This window comes from Triticum urartu, chromosome 2, assembly GCF_003073215.2.
Source record: "Triticum urartu cultivar G1812 chromosome 2, Tu2.1, whole genome shotgun sequence".
Classification (NCBI taxonomy): Eukaryota; Viridiplantae; Streptophyta; class Magnoliopsida; order Poales; family Poaceae; genus Triticum; species Triticum urartu.
In genome coordinates, this window is record NC_053023.1 from 733,770,807 (window position 1) to 733,791,978 (window position 21,172).

At 46.4% G+C, this 21,172-nt stretch overlaps 3 protein-coding genes across 3 annotated transcripts; 1 reads left to right on the forward strand and 2 right to left on the reverse strand.

Moving 5' to 3' along the window:
* Positions 1 to 1,451: 1,451 nt before the first annotated feature.
* LOC125534489 lies at positions 1,452 to 2,049 on the reverse strand. The gene has a single exon (XM_048697701.1). It carries the CDS (start codon positions 1,956 to 1,958, stop codon positions 1,647 to 1,649), a length of 312 nt encoding a protein of 103 aa, XP_048553658.1. The 5' UTR covers positions 1,959 to 2,049; the 3' UTR covers positions 1,452 to 1,646.
* Positions 2,050 to 3,306: 1,257 nt separating this feature from the next.
* LOC125534490 (acetylserotonin O-methyltransferase 3-like) lies at positions 3,307 to 4,618 on the forward strand. Its single transcript, XM_048697702.1, has 2 exons — positions 3,307 to 4,070; positions 4,182 to 4,618. Exons 1-2 carry the CDS (start codon positions 3,327 to 3,329, stop codon positions 4,488 to 4,490), a joined length of 1,053 nt encoding a protein of 350 aa, XP_048553659.1. The 5' UTR covers positions 3,307 to 3,326; the 3' UTR covers positions 4,491 to 4,618.
* Positions 4,619 to 15,783: 11,165 nt separating this feature from the next.
* Positions 15,784 to 18,016, reverse strand: LOC125534491 (endoglucanase 13-like). Its single transcript, XM_048697703.1, has 3 exons — positions 17,740 to 18,016; positions 17,437 to 17,649; positions 15,784 to 17,353 (listed from the first exon to the last, which is right to left on the reverse strand). The coding sequence occupies exons 1-3, from the start codon at positions 17,953 to 17,955 to the stop codon at positions 15,926 to 15,928; spliced, it is 1,857 nt and encodes a 618-aa protein (XP_048553660.1). The 5' UTR covers positions 17,956 to 18,016; the 3' UTR covers positions 15,784 to 15,925.
* Between the last annotated feature and the right edge of the window lie 3,156 nt (positions 18,017 to 21,172).

Sequence of the window (21,172 nt, forward strand, 5' to 3'; positions counted from 1 at the left end):
CCCAATATCGAATTCAAACGGCGAGACCTGTCGGCACGGATCTCGTTGATCCCTCTGATCAGCGGCGAAGCCCGTCTGGCCGCACGAACAGTGCCCGAACTCGCCACCGGCGATCTTGGCGGCGGCGGCGGCCGGCCAATCTTTCCCCTCTTCTTTCGCGTCACCAAAGTCCAATCATCCGGCAAAAATTGAGACAAGGTCATAGGTTCTCTACTTACCTTAGGGATCGGTCCGATCCAGGGCTTCGTAGTCGGCTTGGAGTTTTCAAAATTTGAGCGACGTCGAACGATCTTAATCATGGGCTCCGGCAACGGCCCGACAGCCGGCAAAGCCATGACTCTGGAGGGGACACACTCCGCTTGATCTTCGTCGTCGCTCTCCAGAAGCACCCAAAAACGTCCTCCCAGTCTTGCCTGAATCGGCTCCGTCAGATCAATCACCTCGGATGCCTTCGAACGTAGGTTTATCTGCACATACTCGCCAACAACTATGTTATAATCATCAAGCTTGAATTGAAGACCTACCTCAATCACATCTCCGACTGGAAGATAATCGCCGGCGAGGACGTCATTCTCCAGATCGAGAAGAACCACCCATCTTGAATGAGGGGTGAATCGAAGCCGCCCTTCGATCCACACACCCGGATCCATCACGAGAGAGAACGAGACTCGCCATTGCGACCACCGGCGCTCCTCCCGCCCGATCTCACGCCTCGGCTCACCACGGCCCCCTCCCGATCCCGTAGACCCCTCCTTTCTCTCCAACGGCGCCGCCGCAGGTGAAGTAGGAGATCTCGATGGGATCAGGTGTGACCCCCCAGCGCTGAGATGCGGCGCGGATTGGGGCGCCGGCGGTGAGAGACCGATCCCCTCAGGCGGCCTCCTCCCCCCCCCCCCCCCCCCCCCCCCCCCCCCCCCCCCCATCTCTCCTCCTAGAAAACGCTTATCTGTACTTTCTGCTTATCTGGATTGATTGCTCTAGTCTTGTACGAGAACTAGGATTTGTGGGTACGAAGAGGCTGTAAGATCGTATGAGGAATGAGGTGTACTGCGATGAGTTGCGATGAGTCGACTGTGTAAAGACTAAAGACTATAGAGATACCGATCATGGTCCGTACCGAGCCTTATATAGGAGTATTCCTATGAAAACTACTTCGTGCTCTGCCACGTCGACATGGGTAGGTGGATAGGGAAGCTCTAGCAGAGACGACTCAGACGAGGGAAGCATCAGAAGCAGCAGGAGAGATGAGAGTAGCAACACAAGTCCAAGGAGATGCAACCGTGCAAGGGAAGAAGAGATTCAAAAAAGGAAGAAGAGATTCAAGATATCAACTAATCGATTGATTAATTGGCGAGGTGGCTGCGAGATGATTCCTGAATTAGCTTCTTGGATGAGCCATGGAGGCCTAGCTCCTAGAAACCAATAACAAAAAAACATTTTTCTTGCTTAAATTCATCCAAACACATTTTTTTTTTACTTTTTTGCATCGGATCCAAACACATTATTGTGCACCAAACATTACATACAAATACAACAACACAAATACATGTATAACCACTTGAGCTTATACGATAACCACATTTCATAATCTCCCCGCAGCTTCTTGACCAGGGAGGCAAATAGGAATGGTAGTAGCTTCTAGAAAATTAACGGCCGCGGCAGCCGAAGATGGCCTGGCAGCCGCTACCGGTGTAGGGCTGCCCCCGGCCAGCGCAGGAGCCGGAGCACGCCGGCCTGCTCGCCTGCACCCCTTTGTAGCTGATGTACTGGTCGCCGTAAAGCACCCTCCTCCGCGGGTACGCCGCCTCCTCGCGCTCCGCGAAGCCCACGTCGTCGTCCTCGATGCCGCGTAGCGTGGGCACCGGTATCGCGTGGGTGGTGCCGGCGAGGACGCCGCAGCTCATGATCAGCGCTGCGGTGATGGAAGCCAAGAGGAGTAGTTGGGTTTGCAGCTTCATTGTCTCTGCTTCAAGTGGTGCTGCTGCAGTGTGGCCCGTGATTCAAAGAGGAGGAGTATATATCACCCAGGGTGAGGATCCTTCCCTTGATAATGAGCGGTTGTTGCGTCAATTATAGAGGAGATGGTTCAGGATGTAGGTGGTTGAGGGAACTCTTTTTTTCTCTTTGCGGATAAAAATTTCATCTAATCATATAGGGTACAGGGTATGAATCATAGTATATAGAAATGATGGGACATAGTTTATCGAATGGATGAGGGAACTCCAACAGCAGCGACACGCCTAACATTGCATGTGATGCTAGACGACACGATCGATAGCGTCCGGCGGGTGCGTGTCCGGTCACCGGCGTGACAGACGAGGTTATTTTTGCGAAAAAAAAGGGTACACAGCAGAGTTAAATCGCCCAAACCACCAGCAAGCAGAACATTTTTATTTTCGATGGGACCAGGTGGCAAAACTAACACTAACGCTACCTCACAGGGCAACAGAATTTAAAGTTTTCAATCCAACAATACCCTCAAATCCCATGTATCCGTCCGGACCAGCCTTACATTTTCTTGCAGATTCCTAATGTGTATGCTTTTTACCGGCACAATACAATATATGCTTGTATCGGTTAAATTCATCAAAAAATGTATATGTCGAGCGGTAAAGCCCGGGGTTCATATATTATTAAGAAAATATCGAATTGTTGGTCGAACGATGACATGTACAAATTGACTGTTTCCTACTGTATTTCATAGTCGTCGGTTGAGAAATATAAAAATGTTCAATCGATTTAAGTATATAGCCAACGGACCTACATTGAGGTCCATGTTTCATATTTTTTTTAGAAATCTTCTCCCTATTTCACTCGCAAAATAAAAAATGATTTTTTGTGTACTTTAGTTTTCCTTTTCTTTTGAATTGGTTTGAATTGCTTACCACATATGTCACATGGTTAGTTTTCCTTTTCTTGTGTGTGTACCTTCTCTTGCCACGCTCCACGCCAGAAACAGGCTCCGGCGAATGCTTGCGGTGCGGGTTGCATGCATGCAGAAGGATGGATGAAAAAACAGATCCAACCGCTCAGAAAAAAAGGAAGGGATGAGGTAGGACTCACACAAAGATTGAGTTCATCGGTCCACCTTGGAGCACCAGCGATCGGCGGTGTTGGCTGGAGCGGCCGAAAGGCACGCGCGTGTCTCCGACGTGCCACTATATCCACGTCCAGAGTCCCGAAAGACACATCCATCCAGATCCAGGTAGATAGACCATGCATGCACAATCATTTTCCTAGCTAGACACTCCTACACGCAAGGCTTACTGTACAAGTCTATAAGTACCTGAGGAGCATAGCAGAGTTCTTGGCACAGAACATATATCATGGCACTACAAGCTCAGCTTGAGCTCTACCACCACGCCATGGCGTTTGTCAGGTCCGCGGCGCTCAAGGCCACCGTGGACCTACGCATCTCCGACGCCATCCACCGCCGCGGAGGTGCCGCCACCTTGTCCGAAGTTGCCACTGAGACCAGGGTCCAACCAGCGAAGCTTTCCCACCTCCGTCGGCTCATGCGCGTCCTCACCACCTTCGGCATCTTCTCCGTCGACCAAGGCCGCCACGCCGATGCCAATGACGTGCGCTACAAGCTCACCCCTGTCTCCCACGTCCTCGTCGGGGACTACAACCAGTCTCCCATCGTGCGTTTGTTTTTGGACCCGTCGTACGTGACCGCTCTCTGCAGCATAGCGGAGTGGTTCACCGACGAGCGGGCGTCTGCTCGCACGCTCTTCGAGGTGGCGCATGGGTGCACGCGAGATGAGATGGTAGCAAGGATGGACACGCGCGGGGAGTACAACGTCGGTGTGGCCGCCGATAGCCGCCTCGTCATGGAGGTCGTCCTCAAGGAGCACCGCGGCATCTTCGAGGGCGTGAGCTCCCTCGTCGACGCCGGCGGTGCCCATGGTGCCGCGGCGGAAGCCATCGCCAAGGCGTTCCCCCACATCAACTGCACCGTGCTTGATCTCCCTCACGCGATCGCAGGGGCGCCTGCCATCGAAAACGTCCAGTTTGTCGCCGGCGATTTGTTTGAGTACGTGCCACCTGCCGACGTTGTTCTACTCAAGGTAATGTACACGTATGTAGAACATGTGTATTCTTTCTTCCTCCAACTTCTTTTTTGACGGGGTCGTTCAACTATTACATACGCACGTGTGCGTCTTCTTCCTTTTCTCCAGTGGGTTATGTGCTTGTGGCAAGACGAAGATGCCGTCAAGGTGCTACGACGGTGCAAAGAAGCCATAACAACCGGTAGAAGCGTCGGAGGGAAGGTGATAATCATCGACGTCGTGATAGGCTCCGGGGTGTCGCGGGACGAAGTTCTTCTCAAGGAGATGCAGGTTCTGTATGATGTCTTCATGATGCGTGTTGACGGGACCGATCGAGACGAGCATCAGTGGAGGAAGATTCTCTTTGAGGCCGGCTTCAAGGACTACAAGATCACTCCAATGCTTGGATATCGGTCCATCATTGAAGTCTACCCTTAAAACACGTGCCTGCCAAAATAGAAATAAATAAATAAGATAAATAAGCAGGATGTACTGTTTGATGTGGTATGTTCATGCTATCCATCGAATAATGTCTGTTTACGCAATAATGTTTCGAGTCCTCCTTCATGGTCGTGTTTTCTAAAGGTTAGAAAATCATCAATAGTGTTCCTGCCTGTAACCGTAAGACAATCGGAGAATTTTCTTTTTGCTAAAAGATGCAATCTGTAACACCCCGGATGTAATTTATCATATTTGTACTACAACTCTTGCCATTTTCGGCTCTAAGTTATGTTATTCCCTCGTGGTTGGGTTTTATCTTCGTTTTGCATTTTGTCCATGTCATGCATTTCATATCATGTGCATCTCATTTGCATATGTATTCGTCTCATGCATCCGAGCATTTTTCCCGTTGTCGTTTTGCAATCCGGCACTCCTACGTCCTCTGGCGCCCCTTTTTGCCTTTTTCTGTGAGCGGTTGTTAAACAATCTCGGAATGGACCGAGATTTGCCAAGCGGCCTTGGTACACCACCAGTAGACCGCCTGTCAAGTTTCGTGCCATTTGGAGTCCATTTGATACTCCAACCGTTAACCGAGGAACCGTAAAGGCCTCGTGTGTGTTGCAGCCCAACACCCCTCCAAAGTGGCTCAATAACCCATCCAAAACCCCTCCATTCTCTCGGCCGTTCGATCATGATCGCGTGGCCGAAAACCACACCTCATTTGGACTCTCCTAGCTCCCTCTACCTATATATTTGCACCTCCCCCAAAAAATTCGCAGTCCAAAACCCTAATTTCATTCCCCGCCGCCGCCGGACACGTCCGGGCGGAGCCGGACATGTCCACCACCGCCGCCTGACCACTAGTAGAAAAAGGACCTAATGTGAGACACATTAGTGCTGGTTTGATTTTAGCCCGGTATTAATGGTACCATTAGTGCCGGTTCGAACGGCTATGCATTAATGTCGGTTCGTGTTGAACCTTTAGTAGCGGTTCGTGCCACGAACCGGTACTAAAGGGGTGATGGCAGGCTGGCGTCAGGCCGGAGCCCCACGATCACCTTTAGTACCGGTTCGTGTCACAAACCGGTACTAAAGGGCTAACCTTTAGTACCGGTTTGTGCCACGAACCGATACTAAAGGGGTCTGACCTATAGTACCGGTTTGTAACATAAACCGGCACTATAGGGCAATTTTCAAACTCTACCACCCCCCCCCCCCCCCCCCCCCCCCCCCCCCCCCCGTCGTGTGTCGCCATTTCAGTTCTGAAAAAATCAAAAGAAAATGATAAAAACTTTAAAAAATAAAATCCTTCGAGAGGTAGTTATATTACTACATCTACTAGTTAGGAAAATTTGAAAACTTAAATTTGGACATGTTTTGCAAAAAGTGTAGGGAAAATGTAAAACGGCTATAACTTTTGCATACGATGTCGGGAAAAAACGTATAATATATCAAAAAATTCAGCACGAAAATCCGCATCCGATGGAGACGGCCTATGGCCTGTTTGCAATTTTTTAGAATCCTCAAATTCCAAAACGAAAAAAAGATATGGTCAAATTTCAGTTTTTTAAAAAAAAAATTGGTTAAATCTGGTCAAACTACTTATTCAAGAAGTATTAATGTTACTACATAATTATTCAAGAATATTAGTGTTACTAAATAATTATTTCAATTTTTTAAATTTTGGTCAAATCTGGTCAAACTGTGGTCAAACTATAGTCAAACTTATTCAAAAAATATTAGTGTTACTAAATAATTACTGTTTTTTATAATAATAGTTACAAACTCAAACGGTGAAACGTGTGACCTAATGCTCAAGCTAACTGCTGAGGGTTAATAGGATTGACAGCTTACATTTGTCAGGAAAACAACAAGTGCAGACTTGAAATGTAGCGGGAATAGAACTCTGAAGTTAAGCGTGCTCAGGTTGGGGGAGTGAGAGGATGGGTGACTGGCCGGGAAGTCAAACGATTTGGAATAAGTGATCCACACTTGAGCAGTTAAGAGAGGTGATTAGAGACTAAATCATCAAATAATTCAGAAAAATTAAAAATCAAAAAAAATCAAAAAAAATTTCCAAAATTTTCAAAAAAAAAACTTTAGTACCGGTTGGTAACACCAACCTGTACTAAAGGTCCCCCATACCAGGGCGCGAGCTCACGCCACGTGGTGGCACTTTAGCGCCGGTTCGTGCCGAACCGGTACTAAAGGGGGGGGGGCCTTTAGTGCCGGTTATGGAACCGGCACTAAAGGCCCTTACGAACCGGCGCTAAAGCTCCGTTTTCTACTAGTGGACCTACCAGGGGCTGCCACGTGTCGCCACACCGCCGCCGGCCCGCTCGGCCCGTGCGGGGCCCCCGCGGCCCGCTCACGCCGCGTCCCTCCGCCGCCCGCGCCCCCGCGCAAGGAGCCGCGCCGCCCTGCGCCTCCTCCGCCGGCCGCCGCCGCCACGCCTCGCCGCCGCCCCACGCCAAGTCCCGCGTCGCCGCCTTCGTCCGCCACCGCCGCCGCGGGAGCCGCCCCCCCTCTCCGGCCACCTTCGCCCCAACACCAGATCCGGCGAGACCCCGCAGCTCCAGCCATCTTCTCCAGCCACCGCCTCGTCTTCAATTCCGGCGAGAACCGCTACTCCGGCGAACCTCGGCTTCCGTGCGCCAGATCTGGATCTGAGAACCCTAGGGTTGACCCCTGTTTTTTCCTCTAAGTCTTTTTTTCTACATTCTGAAGTTCTGTTCATTACATCATAACTCTGTCATCGTAGCTCCGTTTATTGTGCATAATATATCAAATTGTTCATCTGGTTGTGCTCTTCATTTTGTTCCATTGTGCCATGCTTGTTTGAGTCCATCTTGTTGCCCAAATTGTTAATCCAAGAGTGCTATAAATTGTTAGGTGCTGATTCTTAACAGATCTTGAGCATTTGTCATTTTTGCCATGATTATTGTGTGCTGCATATGGGCATGAGCTCTACATGTGTTTTTGGCTATGCCATGCCATATTTACAGGGTTGTATGCCATGTATTTTTTGTGATCAATGTGGTGAGTAGCACATGCATGCAAAGTAGCTCTCGTGTTATTGCTGATTTCAGGGACTTAGAATTTCACTGTCATTTTCCTGTTGTTATTTTTAATGCCATGTATTCATATTGCTACAGGGAGATCCATGCTTCTTTTGAGTATGTTCAGTAAGGATGATTTTGACATATGGTTATGCTCTATCCATCCATGCTCCTGTTTGAATTTATGGAGTGCCCTAGCATGACTCAATCTTGCTCTACTTTTGCTATAAAATGTTCCTGGCAGGTTGTTTACGTGTTAATTAATTTTGCCAAGGTTGTTGTAGTTGATCCATGCATACTATGAGTTTGTTCTTGCTTTGGTTAGCTTCATGAACTTGTCTTCTTGCTGGTAGTATGCTTAGCTTGTCATGCAATGCCTTGTGTTGAGTGAATCGAGCTCGCAAACATGCCTTCGTAACTCTGTTTTTGCCATGTCCAGTTTTTCTGCTAAGTCTGAATCTGTTAACGAAACTTGCTATGTTTATATGGGTACCATCATATTTTCTGTGCTCTTCTGGCTTATGGTCAATAAGGGACTTTTGTTATATGCTTTGAGTAGATTCATGCCATGCCTTTGTTTGCTATGTTCTGTTCATGTAGCATATTTTTATCTTACTCTAAACATTGCTTCCTGATGTTAACTCCTGGCATGTTAGTATTTTCACTAAGTCTATGAAGCTGATATCTTTTGCCCGTTTGCCATGCTTGTTTGAACATGCTATTTTGTGATTTAGCCGTAGCTCAGTGTTCATCTTTTGTCAAGCATCTTGAGTAGATCACTGTCATGTGCTTTGTTGCTATATTAGAGTGCAGTAGCTTAGTTTCTTGTTGCATTTTACATTGGCATCGCGTTGTTAATCGCAGAATTGTGTCATTATTGTTTTGCTTGGCATTTGCAAACCGTGCATCCGATTCCGCTGATCTTTATATCGTTTTCGACCGAAATCAACTCATCTTTCCAGCGGCGCACTTGGTTTGCCAAGTTGATGCCTGGTTCAATCTTTTCCTTCCGAAGCACGCATATGCATTGCATATCACATCCTGCATATCATGCCATGTTTTGCATCATGTTGCTTGCGCATTGCACCGTGGTTGATTGTTGTTTCCTTTGCTTTGTGTTCTTGCCTTGGGTAGAGCCGGGAGACGATTACGTGATCGAGGGACCCGTTGAGTATGCTTACGAGGATCAAGCTTACGTCAACTCGGAGAACTTTGCAGGCAAGATGACATTACCCTCGAAATCACTTCTATCTTTGCTTGATAGTTGCTCGCTCTTTTGCTATGCCGCGATACCCGCCACTTGCTATATCATGCCTCCCGTATTGCCATGTCAAGCCCCTAACCCACCTTTCCTAGCAAACCATTGTTTGGCTTGTTACCGCTTTGCTCAGCCCCTCTTATAGCGTTGCTAGTTGCAGGTGAAGATGGAGTTTGTTCCTTGTTGGAACATGATTATTGTTGGGATATCATTATTATATATTGTTTACTTTAATGCATCTATATACTTGGTAAAGGGTGGAAGGCTTGGCCTTATGCCTGGTGGTTTGTTCCACTCTTGCCACCCTACTTTTTGTCATACCGGTGTTATGTTCCTTGATTTTGCGCTCCTTACGCGGTTGGGTTATAATGGGAACCCCTTGACAGTTCGCCTTGAATAAAACTCCTCCAGCAAGTCCCAACCTTGGTTTTACCATTTGCCACCTAAGCCTTTTTCCCTTAGGTTCCGCGGACTCAAGGGTCATCTTTATTTTAAACCCCCGGGCCAGTGCTCCTCTGAGTGTTGGTCCAAACTAGAGTCCTTTGCAGCACCCCCTCGGGGAAACTCGAGGTTTGGTTTTAGTTGTACGGAGCGCTCATCCGGTGTGCCCTGAGAACGAGATACGTGCGACTCCTATCGGGATTTGTCAGCACATCGGGCGGCTTTGCTGGTCTTGTTTTACCATTGTCGAGATGTCTTGTAACCGGGATTCCGAGTCTGATTGGGTCGTCCTGGGAGAAGGAATATCCTTCGTTGACCGTGAGAGATTGTGATGGGCTAAGTTGGGACACCCTTGCAGGGTTTTGAACTTTCGAAAGTTGTGCCCGCGGTTATGGGCAGATGGAAATTTGTTAATATCTGGTTGTAAAAAACTTGAAACTTAACTTATTTAAAATGAATCAACCGTGTGTGTAGCCGTGATGGTCTCTTTTCGGCAGAGTCCGGAAAGAGAACACAGTCTCGTGTTATGCTTGAACGTAAGTAGTTCCAGGATCACTTCTTGATCATTATAGCTTCTCGACCGAGTTTTGCTTCTCTTCTCGCTCTCATTTGCGTAAGTTAGCCTCCATATATGCTAGTGCTTGCTGCAGCTCCACCTCACTACCTTTTTCCTACCCATAAGCTTAAATAGACTTGATCGCGAGGGTGTGAGATTGCTGAGTCCCGTGACTCACATATTACTTCCAAAACCAGATGCAGATGTCGATGATGCCATTGCAGGGGATGCGACCGAACTCAAGTGGGAGTTGGACGAGGATTCAGGACGTTACTATGTTTCCTTTCCGGACGATCAGTAGTGGAGCCCAGTTGGGGCGATCGGGGACCTATGCATTTGGGGTTGTCTTTATTTTGGTTCCGTAGTCGGACCTTGATTGTATCTAGTTGATGTAATGTTATATTTATGTATTGTATGAAGTGGCGATTGTAAGCCAACTCTTTATCCCTTTCTTGTTCAATACATGGGATGTGTAAAGATTACCCCTCTTGCGACATGTCTACTATGCGGTTATGCCTCTAAGTCGTGCTCCGATATGTGGGAGATATAGCCGCATCGTGGGTGTTACACAATCGGAGTACCTTTTGAGGATTCCCTGGAAAAATGGAACTGGTACTGCAATCACACAGTACTAGTAAGCATGCACGTGAAATGCACGTATATCTATAATAAAAAACATCTATTTTAAATCTTGCTTTCTAGCCAATCTTTTTTACCGAGCCTATGAGTCTTTGGTAGCGGAGATCAAGCATTTGAGGTCTTTACGTCTGACTCGTATTACTCATCTCAATCAAAATTAGAATGTGGTTAGTGTTTTTTTTTTGCTAAATTTGCTAGAACTGCGAGTAGAAATGTCGTTTGGTCGGCCTCCGAACTTAGAGAGGTTACTGATTTATGTAAGGAGGATTGTAATTTTGAACTTCTATGAGTAATACAAGTTCTACCCACAAAAGAGTCAAACCGAACACGCCAGATTGAAAATGACCAAAAGGCATCCATAGCAAAATGAATTTATTGGATGGTTGGATAGTTAGGTGGACAGTGTTATCCCGAGTACACCAAGGTTTAAGTCCTGATACTTGCATTTATCCTAAATTTATTTTAGGATTTTCGACGATGCGTGTTCAGTGGAAGTAGACGTTTCCATCGGTGACTTTGTAAAATCTCAAGACGATATGTCGGCTCAGTCTTTTGGAGGTGCTCATAGGGATAGGGTGTGTGTAGTTCATAAGGGTCAGTGTATGTGCGTATATATGAGTGGTTGCGTATGTATTGTGTTTAAAAAGAAAAATGAATTTTCCAACGCGTGTATTTTTTAAGTGTATGTTTGTATATATTTGTTCTTTTTTACAACTAATGCGTGCAGTACTTGTTACTTGACCAAAAGGGCTATCGATCAAGAAAAAAAAGAACAAAAGAGACACACCCGATGCTCCATCTCAGTTCTCCACGCCTGACGCTTCATCGTTGTGGCAACAGCTCTCTCCCCACCGCTCCCCATTTCATGGTGGCCATAGCTCTCTCTCTCTCTCATCAGGCCGCCTCTCCCCTTTGTCCCCACCGCCGACGCGAGGTCTCGCACTCCCCCGCTCTTCTCAACTCCTCCTCGTCGAATTGGTCGCTGAAGTGCCCGAGGATCCGCTCGAGCTCGGCATGCTCGCGGCCAACCCAGTGCTAGGCGCTGACGGAGGCGGGCGCGGAGGCGCGAGACTCATCTCCACCGGATCGTCTGCCGTGGCAATCACGCGTCCTTCCTCTCCGTCTCGCTCGCCCGGCTCCGCTCGTCCGTGGCTCCCACCGCCCTGCGCGGCTACGCTACGCTGCGTGCAGCAGTGCCGCGGCGGCTGGTGCCCCTGCAACTGCAAGCCGACGCCGGTTGTTTATTCCCCACTTCGGCACTCTGCTATGCTTATTTTCGATTTGAGGTACTCCCGATTCCCCACTTTTGCTATCCTAATTGCTATCCATTCCAATACCGTACATATGTAGCTTACCAGTTTACCAGTAGGAAAGCATGTTTTAAAAATTCAGGGTCAATTTTTGAAATGCAAAGTAAAGAGGGTCAAAAGAAGCATAATAGGATAATACGGGTTCACATAGATGTAGTACTCTGTCACTATCAGCTAGCTCAGAGTATGACTGTAGGACAATGCAGGTTCACATAGATGTAGTTATCTGTCACTATCAGCTAGCTCTAATTGAATTTTTTTGGAGCAGTTCCATTTGCAAATAGACCAGCTACAAGGGCACACACATACGCACACGCGCACCCTAATTGAGATATCATATTACAATGGTAACAAATATGTTAGTATTTCTTACATGCTGGCAGCTTAAGCAAGCACCTTGCGCTATTAACTTCAGCTAGATGTAGTAATCTGTCACAAGAGCGTGGCCAGTTCAGAACACCATATAAAAGAGCGGTACCAGCAGCAGACTTCAGAGGAAAGTTGATTTTATCCCTAAATAAGATGCTCCATTTGACATGCTCTAAATGGACTAATGAAATAATCTAGAACACCTCTGCAACTCTGGGGATTTTGTAATTAACTGCAGATTTTACAAGGTGTCAAATATGTGATTTAAGTAAAATGTAGAGCAATGGAAGTACAAGTGATACACCTGAATAAAGCATAACCTACAAGAATCACAAGCGCTAAAAATTCAGAATGCAGAAAATCTACATATGCCAAGAAGGTCACTCACCAATAACCATGTGTGCTTCCATACTGCGTAAACAGGGGATAAAAATTGTTTGGTCTGCAGTTAATCACCTAAGCATTGGGTTAACACAGTGGTGCTACTTTTCTTTTCCGTCCAAAACAGAACCATCATGTCTTGAGTTTCCTGAAAAACAGTAGACATGCATATGAATCCTAATACTAATTAACAACTGATAAAAGATGTCGATCAAGCTTCAGAAACTTAGCGGCCGCATATTGAGTTCCATCATTGTTTTCCTCGAAACCACAATCCATAACACCTGCATATATCTCACCTGGAGTATTATTAAATACCCGTCTTCATGCCCTCGAGTATATATCACCTGCAAAATAGAAAGATTCTGTTTTTTATCTGACAAAGCACTGAATCAAATAATTCCTTTGCCCATGAGTCTAGGTTTCTAACAATTTACTGAGAAGGGCAAAGAAAAGTGCAGCATTTGTAGGACATGCCAACACAGAAAAGTAAACATGTAACAGAAGTGGGAAGGAGGGAACAAGGATGATGGTATTTATATGGAGGTTATGGAGCTGAATTTCTCCCTCTGACGTCCGGTTATGGGATAACCAATCTGCGCAAGTTGAAAGAGGGGCCTCTGTTCTGCCGTTTGTTGGAAAAATTTGCTCTTATGTAAGAACGCAGTTAGATTAAAAGTTGTGAACACAACTTGCCGCAGAGCTTAATCCATGATTTGCCGCAGAAAAAAAATACGTAGCCTAGCATAGGTGTTCTAGCAGAAAAGGGGCTAACCTTAGAATCATGTTTTTTCAGTGGAAGTTTATCTCATGATTCATAATCATCATCCTGTGTCCCCTCCCTGGTTCGCCACTTCTGATTACTGCAACTTCTTCCTTCTTCTCCTTGTCTGCTAATCTAGCAGGAAGTGGCAGCCATGGTCTAGTAGGAAAACGTGGCCACGAACCCGCAAAAGACGGCGGCCAGCCTGGACCGCAGCAGCTGCGACGGTGATCTGGTCAGGAGGAAGATTGGCAGTCGCGATGGAAGGTCCGGCGGAGCTTTGGTCCATGGCCATGGCGTCCTGCACGGGGACGGAGAGAGGGAGAGAGAAAGGAGGAGGAGGGCGCTGGGCACGGCTGACCTACAAAGGAGGTTGGCGGCGGCTTGCAGGAGCGCAGGCGGCGACGGGAGGCAGGGTGAATGGGGGGAAGCGCACGGGAGGAGGGAAGGAAGGAAATGCGACGCGAGCTTTGCTGCTGATTCATGGAATCGATCCGGAAATTAGGAAGTTGCGGGCGAGGCTACGGGGATCTGTAGACGCGGAGCGATTAGCAGACGACGGTGTCTGCCAGGCAGAACATTTAATCTCAGACGTTGATTGAGATGGCAGATTATGGATGTAATATGGTCAGTAGGATGTGTTTAAGTTGATTTGATCGAAGGTCCGGGTTACCCCGTGTATAGTTTGTTGTGTGGCTTTAGACAAAATTATGTTTGCTCTTTTAATAGTAGTATAGAGTAACCAATAATCCTAGACGCACGAAGGCTTTTACGGAATTTTGTCTAACTATAATCTCTCTCCCCGGGAATTTCAGCCGGGGTGGGCCCATCTCCAGTGGTAATCTAGCCAGTCAGCCATTCTTCCATCATCGTCACACTGATCATTCTCTACTAAGTGATTTCCATGTATTGGCAGAGCATTATGTGGCCCATAGCATCGTGGACGAATGTTCCTTTATTTTTTGGCATCTACTCCCTTCGTCTGAAAATACTTATTATCAAAATGAATAAAAGGGGATGTATCTAGACGTATTTTAGTTCGAGATACATCTCTTTATCCATTTTGATGACAAGTATTTTCGGACGAAGGGAGTATTATTTTGTTACCTCAAATGATTAACAAAAAAACTGCTATTTGAGCAAGGCTCTGCATGTTGGAAGAGCATAACTTGTGCATCTAACCCCCCTTACACTTTAAACTGGAATATATTAGGTACTCCCTTTGAACTAAAACAACATCACTTATTTCTGAACTGAGGCAAATATCAGTTATACAAGATCATCTCTCTTCTAAACAAGAAAGTCTGCAAGTGAGTATGAATAGAGTCATGTTGTCTCAAGGAGGGACCATTGCTCTTTTTAAAGTTTTGCGCGATGCTACCGTAGCTAGCCATATTCTTGCTAGTCTGGGCAGTGAACAATAGTGAACTGTGTGTTGGCTGCGCATTCCTCCTATAGAGATTGCTAGTGTTGTGGCAGTGGACAGTAGCACCCCATTTGATCAATGAATTACTTTCTTCGGAAAAAAATCCTACCGCGTGGTGAGTAATCTTCAAAGTATTCGAAAGAAGAGAATAGTCCTCCAATTGAAGTTTTTTCCTTCTGGCACCCGTTCTTCATGGCCTACTCAGTCAAACCCACGTGGAGGGATCGTTGTTGACCTCACTTGCAAACTTTCTCCGACCAATCATATTGCCTCGATTTCATTGTGTCTCATTCTTGAAGCAAAAAATGTAATATTTTTTAAAATCAAACCACAAAATGATCAAGTGAGTTGTATTCCAGAATGTAATCTTTGTCATAAACCAAACCAAAAAAGCAAACTATATGCAAACATTTTTTAAAAATTTCTACACATTTTTAAATTTACGAACATTTATTTTCAGATCTGGAACATTTCTAAATTTGTGAACATTTTTCTAAATTCGCGAATGTTTTATAAATTCATGAATTTATTTAAAATTTCGAATTATTTTATAATTTGGAACATCTTTTGAAATTTAACATATTTTTTAACCTTTTCAAATAAGTATTTGAAACCCATGATCATTTCATGAACATTTTTAAGTTTTTTAAATTTTGAGAATATTCTTGTGAAATTCATGAACTGTTTTGAATTTGTACATTTTTTATAATTTGAAACTGTTTTTTAATTCATGAAATTTTCATTTATCTTTTAAATCTAGGATTTTTTCTGTTTTATATAAAATTAAATAGTAATAAAAATAAAAAGGTAATGAAAAACCGAAAGAAACGTTAAAAATGGCACCCACGCCCCATAATGGGCCAGCCCAAATCAAGCAGGGTGTATCCTCTGAATCAGGCGTGGATTAGGTTTTCTCAAACAAAAAAGACGTGGATTAGGAGGTCCCGACTTTCCCGACCAATCACATCACCTCAATTTCGTTGGGTCGCCTTTTCGAAGCATCAAGGTGCGGCTCAAAATGTTCGAATTTGTTGTAAGTACGTTTCAGAATGTAATATTCTCTTAATCTCTTAATAAACCAAGCAACAAAAGCAAACAATTCAACGATGTTGTTCTCAATTGGGACTTCGGATATACCATACAAAGAGAGAAACTAAAAAAGCATGGCAAAATTCATAATATATAAACGCAAAGAAAAAGGCGTGTCATAGTGTTTGGTGTGGTTAACACTCAGCCCGTCTTGTACTGGGCGACGGCGATCTTGGCAGCGGGGCCGCCCTCCTGGATGTACACGATGGTAAGCTTCTCGCCGGCGTCAAGTCTGGTGACCCACGAGGGGAACCCGTACATCTCCTTGTCCTGTGTGGCAGAGACGCCGTAGATGGGGCCGGTCAGCCCCTCGATCCGCAGCTTCAGGTAGGTGATGGGGTGGCCGCACGTGTTCTTCGCCGTCACGGTGTGCCGGTAGTGGTCCACGCCGTTGTACTCCCACGAGTTGGTGACCGCGTGCACGAACTCCAGCGGCGCGCCTCCGACGTGCAGGGTGTCCTGCGGAGGCTGGTAACCCGGGCTGTTACCGGCGGCGGCGGGTTGGGCGGCGAGGCGGGCGAAGACGCCGCACATGGGCGCGGCGGCGGCGAGGGTGGGCTCGGCGCGCTGGTAGTTGCAGCGGTCGTCGACGAAGCCGTCGTGGCCGTCTGGCCCGCCGACGAGCGCGCCGACGAGGACGTTGGGGTCGGCGCCCTTGCTGTTGTAGTAGGCGTCGAACCCCTCCATGCACCCGACGGTGTCGTTGACGGCGTAGACGGACGGGATGGAGGCGCCGCGGTGGTGCACGTGCGTGGGGAACTTGTCGCCGTGGCCCACCATGTAGCTCATGGACAGCGGGTTCTTGCCCAGGACGTAGTCCACCTGGGACCTGGCGAAGGCGACGATCTCGGCGGGCGCGACCTCGGCGTCGGGGCACTTGAGCTTGTCGCCGGACTCGGCGAGGTAGTCGGCGTAGACGGTGAGGAGGAAGACGGAGGAGCTGACGTACTGCATGTTGTTCCAGTCGGCGACGTAGAGGAGGCCGCCGGGGGTGGTCCTGACGTTGTTGCCGCCGTTCTTCTGGATGCAGGCGCACATGAAGAACTCGGCCTTGGCCCGGAACTGCTTGAGCGTGTCGGCGTAGTCACCGTCGCCGCCGCCCGCGAGGAGCACCTTGGAGAGCAGCACCTGGACACCGGCGTACTTGTTGTCCCAGGAGAACTCGCGCACGGCCCAGCCGGTCCCGCCGAAGGCGTCCGCGTTACGGGCGACGTAGTCGAGGTAGTCCTGGTCGCCGGTGGCCTCGTAGAGCCAGGCGGCGCCCCAGAGCAGCTCGTCCTGGTAGCCGGAGGCGGAGGGGTAGAACTTCTTGGCGCATTGCAGGGAGTCGTCGTAGCGGCCCCGGAAGGTGTCGGCGAAGGTGAAGATCTGCTTGGCGTGCATGAGGAGCAGGTCGGCGTACATGGAGTCGTAGTGCCGGAACACCTTGGCGGCGGCGGCGAGCGCTGCTGCTGTTTCGGCGGCCACCTCGGAGCCCGGGCGGCTGGCGTCGATCTTGGACGCCGTCCTCGGCGTCGACATGTCCTCCGCGCGCTCCCAGCACAGGTGGTCGCTGTCCCCGTCGCCCACCTTCAAAGTTGTTCAAGACGCCGAGTTAGGCCGGGCCGGGCCGGGCTGGGCTGGACAGGGTTGGGCTTAGGAGTGGTGTGTACCTGGACCCAGAGGGTATTGGGCTCGGTGTGGGCCTTGATGAAGTAGTTGGTGCCCCAGCGGATGGCGTCGAGGGCGCGGTTGAGGGAGTTGGCGGCGACCATCTCCTTCTCGAACTCGAGCACGCCCCACGACAGCATGGTCACCGCGTACGCCGCCGGGAACCCGAACTTGACGTGGTCGCCGGCGTCGTAGTACCCGCCGACCAGATCCACCTGCACACATCCATTCTTTCTCCGTAAGCAAATGCGGATCGAGCTCCGATCGGAGTTCGTACGACGTCGGATCGAGGCGCGCGCGCGTACCCCCTGGGAGAAGCCGTCTGTGAGGGCGGAGTCGCCGCGCCAGTGCACGGTGCGGTCGGCTGGGAGCTTGCCGGACCGCTGCGCCTCGAAGAACTGGAGGGACTTGTCGAACGCGCCGGCGTAGTCCGCCCACGCCGGCGAGGCCTCCGCGGACGCCGCCGCGAGGAGCACGAGCAGCGCCACCGCCGCCGCCGATGCGATCGTCAACCGCGCCATGGCTGCCTCGTTCTCCTCTGCAGGTAATTAAGTGGGGAATGTCGCCGTCGTGGTGGTGCTGGGAGTGTCCGGCGCGGCGGGCGGGGATTTATACGGGGCGTGCGGATCGCGGGGCGGCCGGCCGTGACCGACATGGGGCGCTGCGTGGTGCCCGGCACGTAGGGGGTAGAGGGGAGACGAGCTAGGCTGTTTGCGCCATGCACGTCTTGCAGCCAGAAATGGTCGCACGCACAATGGGATCGATCGTGGGCTCGCCGATCGTCTTTCGACATTAGACATTTCTTCTTCCATTTTTTTTGGAAAAACTTATAATCTATTCATCATCTATCATTCATTCTTCTTGTTTTGATAATAATTGTACAGCATTATTTATTAATTAAATCTTCTGCCATCTGATCATGTAGTTCTGCCCGTACACAAAGTCGCTCCAGATGTGTGATCACGTCGTGAGTTTTGTGGACTTAAATAGATTGACTCACATAATGCTTTCTTCTGGCTTTATTTTGTCGGCCTATGGTTGGTCAACTAGTACGTGTCCTTTCTAGAGGAAGTATTTGAGCCACAAATTAGCCTGTGTGTTGTGCTAAATCTCATCATGATGGTCGGCATAGTGGATCAATTATCTTATTAGTCTCAATTAGTAGAATTAAGCGCGGTAGGCGTGGTGACCAATCTTCAAACCATTTGAATTAGTAGAATTAAGACATGGCTATAGGATTTAGGATGCCCAACCCCCCTCCAACACGCTCCTCCCTCAAAATACAATGAAATTCACTAATGATGTACCTTTTGTTTATGTTTTCTTGGAGAAAGCAAGACATCGAATTATGTCGCATTGTTTTAACAAAGGCGACGACTTGCGAAAACATAATCTTTTATCAAAGTTGACATTCTTGCAATGGTGTTTTTAAGTATCTTTAACAAAAAAAACTTCAAAAGATGATAGTTGCACAAACACGAATAACCTCAAAGATTTTAAGGAGATGCATATTGGTAGAGTAAAGATGGTACAACACATCAAATCACATTGAAACAAGCAACATGAAACAAGACCCTAAAACACTAAAAGGTTAGGTTATATGAACATCACCGCCCTTGGTGTTGTCTCGATTGTCATTTGAACCCTAGTGTTCGTTTATTTTCTTCTATGAACAAACTATAAACACGAAAACATGTACAAGCAAAAACTTATCTTCAAAATTGTTGAAAACCCTCCTTTAAGACAAGTTCCAAATATTAGCTTCATTTCAAACGGTTGGATAAGAAGATGAATATAGACCTATTCCTACACAAATTGAAACGACCGTGGGTGAGCAAAAGAGGCGACCAAGAAAAAAGCCTCATGGGCTATAGAAGACCAACATATATGGGTTCAACCTCGCGCATATATACTTAATGACGATCACCTCTTTTACTAAGCAAAGCCTAAGAGACGCTATATCTCGCTTCTTGCGAGCAATTCATTTACGTTTTTACACCCCGCATGGACCAACCCAATAAGTGAGTTATTTTTCTATTTTTGTTTATACTTTTAATTTTTCCAGTTTTCTAGTTTGTATTGTGATTTAATATTTTTTATTTCCATATTTTTAACTTTTTTTGGTAAATACATGAATAGTTTTTTATGACATACACAAACACATGCCAAAAAACTTGAATGTTATTCTCAAAACATCAACATCTCCTTTATAATTTACAACATTTTATTTTACATACAAAATCATCTTTTAAAACACACATGAGCATTTTTAATGGACACAAGTATTTTTTATATACATGAACATTTCTCTTCACATTCAAGAACATTTGTTATCCTCGCAAAAAGGACATTTTGTAATACATATACGCATCACTTTTTTTTGCTACACGTAAATATTTCTTATCACATACTAAAAAAGGTTCTAGAAAACCACTTCCTTTTCGACCACATTAGTATTCTAGAAAAATACATAAAAGATATTGTTATTATGTGAACACCACTTCCTTTTTGAGCACATTAGTATTAACTATTAAAATAAATACATAAAGAAGTAGTAGTAGTAGTAGTAGTAGTAGTAGTAGTAGTAGTAGTGTGTGTGTGTGTGTGTGTGTGTTTATTCAAGATCGTAGAAAAATAGACAACAACAAAGCCTTTTGTTGGGTAGACCGGTGATGGAAACTCAACAGAAAAATGTGAGTACCCAAAGAAACATGTGATGGCTATTAGATTCTTTGCATAAGAAAATCTCAACTATAGACAAAACTATCTTAAAGTACATATGAAAGTTGTTGCTATATACTCCCTCTATCCCAAAGACACTTATTTTGGGATAGAGGGAGTACATAGTTCCTAAAACCGCAAGGATGACTGGAATCTTTCAAATGATTGCGTTTTTCTTATCTGTCCAGAGGGATACTAATCCATGTGGTTTTTTTGGCAAGGATATCTTGTGGTTCATTGAAAAAGTGAACAAGAGAACTTATGTTCTTATAGGCCATCACTGTATACAATTCCATCACCAAAGGCTAAACTTGACTTAATAAAAATCATAGTGAAGATAAAAACATACTGAAATAAGTTGTTTCATGGAAGTTTTCCTGTTAAAAACAAGAGGTGCTCCAATTAGTAAGTAATCACCCAAAAAACATTGTAAGATCAAATGCCTCATTTTTTTCATAATATATATGTAAGTAAATATGAACACAATTTCTTATAGTAACAAAAAAGTGTGTAAAAACGCCCTACATTTCAACTCTTTCAAGTCAGTCTTCGAAGTGGATTGCTTGTTTGCAATTTAATCTGAGATGGAACAATATATTCTAGATATATTGTTTTTTCAATTTAATACAAGAAGTAAATTCTCGGTGAGCATGTATCATCATCTACACAATTATGTAAACGTTGTGGAACATATATATGTAGGAGGTTAAGGTTTCATCATAAGCTTTTTTTTCTTCTGATGGAAGTCAAATGACCAACCCTCATGTAATGTAGTGGTAGCATATGATAGTAAATACTTGTGGATGTACACCCGATGTACACAACTATACTTTGATGAACAATTGTGGTCGCTTAAATGCGAAAGTGCATTGATACATAACTTTAATAAGGGTTCTGCATGTCCATCAATCAATTGCATCTAAATGTGTATTAAATGGTTCGTATCTATGTGGTTTTTAATTTTTTTAGGGACGCAACATGCATTCCTAGGTCACCATTGTAGCCTACGATTTTGCA